The sequence below is a fragment of the Coffea eugenioides genome, chromosome 1 (genome assembly GCF_003713205.1).
Source record: "Coffea eugenioides isolate CCC68of chromosome 1, Ceug_1.0, whole genome shotgun sequence".
NCBI classification, from domain to species: Eukaryota; Viridiplantae; Streptophyta; class Magnoliopsida; order Gentianales; family Rubiaceae; genus Coffea; species Coffea eugenioides.
The window spans coordinates 772,936-778,935 of NC_040035.1; the positions used below are offsets into that span (position 1 = coordinate 772,936).

The 6,000-nt window shown below is 36.7% G+C and overlaps 1 protein-coding gene across 1 annotated transcript; it reads right to left on the reverse strand.

Annotated features, from left to right (window-relative positions):
- Window positions 1–1,246: 1,246 nt before the first annotated feature.
- On the reverse strand, window positions 1,247–4,930 carry LOC113759618 (mediator of RNA polymerase II transcription subunit 13-like). The gene is made up of 3 exons (XM_027302202.1): window positions 4,912–4,930; window positions 4,290–4,652; window positions 1,247–2,176 (listed from the first exon to the last, which is right to left on the reverse strand). Exons 1-3 carry the CDS (start codon window positions 4,928–4,930, stop codon window positions 1,566–1,568), a joined length of 993 nt encoding a protein of 330 aa, XP_027158003.1. The 3' UTR covers window positions 1,247–1,565.
- Window positions 4,931–6,000: the final 1,070 nt, after the last annotated feature.

The following is a 6,000-nucleotide window of genomic DNA, read 5'->3' on the forward strand; positions in this document are numbered from 1 at the left end:
TTCCGTTTCAGCTTTTATCATTCATTACGCAATATACATTAGAATCCTGTACTACAAGAAGAAGGTTTATTCACAAAATAAGGATAATGACCATAAGTTATTATTTAATTCTTTGGAAAATAAGCAATGATGTAGCTAATAGCATAAAAACCCAGAAAAGACTTTAAATTCCTTTTTTTTTGTCTTATTCTTTGTAAATGCTTCTAACCCCCTCCCCCCCCCCCCCTCCTCTTAATCTGCATTTTAGTTCTACATTTGTTGATGGGATTATAAGAGTCCGTGTTGTAGTTATAAGATGGTTGGTTTCCATCTTTTTTGGACTAACAAGCATGATTGCAATTTGCTAAAATGGTTGTGCTTCTAGAAATTTGACAGACATGGATGCTATTCAAGTTATTAGCTCTGGCTTTCTTTGCAGTATGGTGTAAACTAGACATATAGTTTTTCAATTGGATATACTAAGGAAAAGCATTGTAGATTTCTATTCTTCTTTCTTGTTCTTCTTAGTGTCTTTCTGTTCCTGCATATACACGCTTTTTTTTTACTAGAATCATTCAAAAGCAAGAAAACGTGGAAGGTGGTCGTTGAAGGATGGGAAACTACTGGGGAGAGAGTCCTGAGCAAATAAGGCAAGCACACCCTCATTTCCGATTAATGAGTTCTGCATGGCAGAAGCCAAAATTTTATAACCATTTCTAGAGTAGTTTCAAACCTTGTCTCTCATCATGGTGTCACTTAATGTGACTTTTCATAGATCCATATGAGTGTTTATTGCTTCCATATGACACTGATGGTTTAGTCTCCGTCGATTTTCCGTGACTAAAATTTTATAAGAGTGGTCGAGTCTCGTTCAAGTGAACACCAAAGTGTAATCTTTTTTTGTGAACAAAATTTTATAGAAGTGATTGTTAAATCTCATTCAAGTGGACAATGAACTACAACCTAATTGGTAAGATGATTCATCGTTAGATCATGGATTCAAGTCATTCATTCAAATGAACAATAAAATATAACCTGATTGATAAAACGATTCATCTGCTAAGACTGGCTAAGCGTATAACCAATATGAAATGAGCAAAACCCGCAAGACAAAAACACTAAAAAATGAGATGAATCATTATATTATTTAGATTTTTTCTTTGTTTTCTTACTGGATAGTTATCCATGTACAACAGAATATCTGGTACTCCTCTCTGAAGAGTATTGTATAACAGCTAAAATGAAGACAAAATCTTGCTCGAACGCAGGAAAACAATTCACAATGACATTATACATTCAATATAAAATCTACCAAAAAGAACAATTCTAATGCAGTCGTCCCAAATACTATATACAAAGTTTGTCATCTGCTCTCCTAGTATTACACTGAAAGCTAATTTTTCTAACCCGACCGTCTGCTCTACCATCAGAAATGCGAAAGAATAAACCTACTACTTAACAGGCTTCAAACATATGTGCAAAAGCCACATCTTAACACTAAATGGATTATGAGTTTGACACAAGCAAATAGAAAACAACTGAATGTTACCATGGGAAATACCTCAGTAATCCAAAACTCTTCGATTCTATGACGGTGACTCCTCTGGCTGTCGAGATAACTCCTTATCAGCAAAGTGAAGAAGCCTTCTAAGTCTCAGAACCATGTCGCAGTGAAATGGCAATGCAGATCTCCTTTCCAAGTATGCAGGACTTACGGTCATCCATGATAAAGCATGAAGTTCTGCTGCCACAGACTCGAGAACTAGATGAGTCTCTAATTCAAATTCCCTAGCTTCTGAACTTAAGCCCCTTCCTCCCAATTTCCCCATGCCCTTCACAATTTTATCTTGGGCCATGTTATTACCTCCATAATAATCAACAAGACTCACGGAAAGTATAGAAGGCCATTCTTCTTTCGAGATGCTCCTAGAATCTTTCCTCATTGACGGAACAGCTTTTGAAACCACAAAACCAGTACAAAGGGGAATAGCAGAGCCTTTACTGTGTAGAAGGTGAGCTAGGGGTGGGGACTCAGCGGTAAGGCATGTAGGGAGCTGAAGAGGTGCAGGAGGGAGAAAACGTATGCTGGGTGACGGAATTAGAACATAGGAAGCAGATGTCAAACCAAGGGATCTTACGGGAGTATATCCTTCAAGATAACTTGGCTGGTTTAGAAAACCATTGCTCTGAGTTGACCCTGCATGCATGCAACAGGTGTATCAGATGGCAAAACCAAAACTACTTCTTAAGTCATGCCATTTTGATGGGATGGAGGATGTAAACCATCAATTGAATTGAATTGCTTTCGGACTGAAAACAATTTGACTGAGCAGGACAAGGGGATAATTAAAATTGAAAAGTTTCCTCCAATCAAAATATATTGCAATATAATACTTTACATTCTCTTTCTAGCTCGTATGTTTTTTGGGAGCAAGTGAAGTAATGTTATCATCCATACAGGCTATGGCAGCAGAAAAGAATACAAAGCAACGTCTCCATTCAAACCCCACAAGTACAAAAATGCTTGGTTTCTAGTGAAGTTGTACTTCTGCAGTTCAAATAAAGCACTTGTACTGTTTCTACATTTTGACTAAAGCATTAAAAACTGGAAAACTATGCTTCCAGGAGTTGAAGACTCCAGTCCAAACATGGAAATTCAGTATGCAATACAACTATGTTGAGCTTGGCAAATATTACTAAACAAAGTACATGCATAGAGGATCTTAATTCACCACCATATACATATACTTCTCTTGGAGAGGTCACTTCCTCATAATCAATGTAACAGGTTTCACGACAAAGCTAACCAAATGTGAGGTCACTACAGTTATTCAGGGTGTTAATCAAATATGTAAAGACACGTCAAAACCTCAGAAGCTACCAATTGCTACATTCTTGCAGCATCACCAAAGCACACTACAATCCGAGATTAAAAAAGAAAAACCTGACAATTTGTCAATTTGACACTTTTTACTAGCCTTGAATCTTTACATAAACAACACCCTTCAATGCATGAAAATTGCGCGTGAGACAGAGCTTCTTAAATGCAGACTGGAGACGTTTAATTTTCATTTTAATTTCTCAGATCCTATACACTACAAGGTCTAAATTTAGTTGAACCAGGGCTCTTTCAGTTCCAGACCAAAGGAACTACGAAGCCTGAGCTTCCTTATTTCCTTTTTATTTTATGTTACTAGTATGAATTGTCCACTTCTAGCTTTGTTTTGCAGCCGGTTCCTTGTGAGACTAGAGACTAGGACCCTTCTAATCAAATTCTAAGAGTGAAGCCCTTTCTATTAATTCACCACACTGATATACCCTAGGCAACTGCTTCACACCGGAGTAAAATCAACTAGTGGCCATATAACATGTATACCTCTCTTTACCATGAAAGGAGAAATTTATGGCAGAAATAACAATAAAGCTTCAGGCGTAGCATGAAGTACTAGTTTTCTGAGGAGTGATTTAGATGCCATTCCTGAGGTCTTAACATTAAAACTTCATAGCAAGTTATCAAAATGGACTTTTCCCATTCTTGCCCATGGAACTATGTAACCAACTAAAGCTGGCACCTCAGTTTCCTCCCCCCACCAAAAATAGTATAAGAGCCAAACAAACCCCAATCCCATTCTTTCGTTTCCTAATGAACATGTATGGTCAATTTGGCAAACTGCAAGCACAGCAGATTTATCATTAAGGCCACACAACCAAATTTAAAATTTCGAGTCCAACTGAGGTGTAAGAGTTAACCCTGTCAGGCTAGCAACCATACATTTCAAGGAAGAGATCTCAAATGTTAGCGATGGATTTACACATTCACTGCCTCCTAGTTCACATATTTAGGCACTACAAAGCTCGAACTCATTAGTAAGTAAAGCAAACTACAAATGCAGTCAATCATGAATTAGTAAAACGATATGAATGGTTCACATGTAATTCAATCACCTCAATAATTCTTCAAGGAAAATATTCCCCTCTCATGCCTAATATTTATTATTATATGACCTCATAATTCACCTTCATACCAAATCAAACAAAAACTGTTACTTAAACTCTGCTGTTGAGTCATTATAATAGTGAACTACTTGCAAGCTTGGGACATTCAAGAAGGTACAATTTGGTCACATGAAGGGGTTTAGAGCTTCCAGTAAAACATAAGAGAAGTTAATAATCTAATATATGGGTTTTAGCATATTAATGAGGTATGCATTAACTAAAACCGAAAGTTAAGTCAACCAATCAACTTACGATTGTCAAATTTAATGCAAATGTTAAAAAAAAAATTAAGAAGAAGAATATGAGATGACTACCAGAAGCTAATGAATCTGCCTGGAAGACCAGCTGTAGAGAATGGTCAACTGATAGTGAGATAAAACTGATACTTTGCACCCACTGAAGCAAACCTCTCGAGCTATCCACTCCTCCCATCAGTTGCTTTCTGTTTGAAGGTTGTCCCAAACCACTTTTCATGAATGTCGAAGACTTTGAGTGAGGACTGTACAGAGGACTAGGCGAAGATGGAAGTGTTCTCTCTTGTAATAAAGTCATTTCTTGTTGCTGCATTGAAGTTCCATTACTATTGGTAGGCATCCCGTCAGGAACAGAACGTCTAAGCTGCAGAGACCACTTCTTCACCTCTGAACCACCAATTGCATATAGAGCTTTCTGCCACTCTGGTTTTAGCCATATCAATGATAAAATTTAAAAACTTGAATGAACAACCAGGATATCAGAAAATGGTAGTATATATACAGCAATATTCAGAAGCTTCCCTCAATATAATATTGAATATTGTGAAGGAATCAAAGAAACAAGCAGTAGCTGAAATTGTGAAGCACTCAAGAGGTGAGATTATCATATTATTTGCAGCACAATAAAATCGATCCTGTTTCCACACTTTCCTCAAGATTGATGCAGAACTTCAAAAGATACCATCTGTGATAACTACCATGTGATGGTTTGAATCATTGTGGTACTCGATAATTTAAGGACCATATTTCTAGCATCATCTAGATATAATCAAGGAAGTCAGTCAGCCAGTGAACAGGGCTAAAAACATGCATGTGAATTTCTGCTGGTACGATTAGCACAAGAAATTCCAATTGGAGAATATGTAAAAGCTACCATAATAACTAGGACTTAGATGTAATGGAAACAGAAGAAAAACCAACCACACCTTCTGTTACCTGGTCCTGATAACATTTTGAATTGCAGGGAACCAGACCAACTTTTCCTAATGGCTTTCTAGGACTCAAAATGAGGGGGATCTAGTTAGTATCAAAAAGTAGGGCAGTTTAACAAACTTGTAAAACCACCCATACCACCCAAACCATAGCACAATAAGAGTCATGTTAATGTCATGTTTTAATTTTTTGGATGTCCCAAAAAAGAGTCACTCTTTAAAAGTCAACACAATTTCCCACCTTGCCACTTGAAAAAGTAGCTTTCCCACCTCCCAATGCATTCCTCATACTTTCAAATTTTGAATTTGAGGATAATATTGTAAAATCACCCAAATCCAGCTCATCCAATCACAAAGATCACATATTCCCTCAAAAAATTGGTAAAAAAAAAAGCTCAAATTATGGGACGGAGGGAGTAGTTGGTTTGAAAATCATGCACAAAACCCCATGGTTCAGTGTACTTTAATCTTCAAAAATGAAATTTGGAAGAGATTATCCAACCCCAAAAAAAAAATGTGTGTGATACAAGAAGACAAATGCACAAGATGGGGTAAAACAATGGCAGTCTATAAGTACAAGTATTTTAAGATTCTTTACATAATCTTAATGATCACTTTTTGAAAATTACATCTAAATATTAGGTCCACTAGATCAGCATAAATGGAGATGAATTTGTGAATGAGAAATATGATTCCTATTTTCAAAGGAATCAATGGAAGAACGCTAAATTAGTGAAGTGGGCTGTTCGGCATAATCATAAGAATCACTTTTTATTCATCCTTGTAATTCAGCTTCTACCTTTCCAAATGAAGCCTTCTCAGAATTTGCTAATTTTTCT

Bases quoted from the DNA above. Each gene is read 5' to 3' on its own strand.
- LOC113759618 (XM_027302202.1), bottom strand. The intron at 2,177-4,289 runs GTAGTCATCTCA...GCATGCATGCAG, and splicing joins GGCAGATTCATTAGCTTCTG to GGTCAACTCAGAGCAATGGT.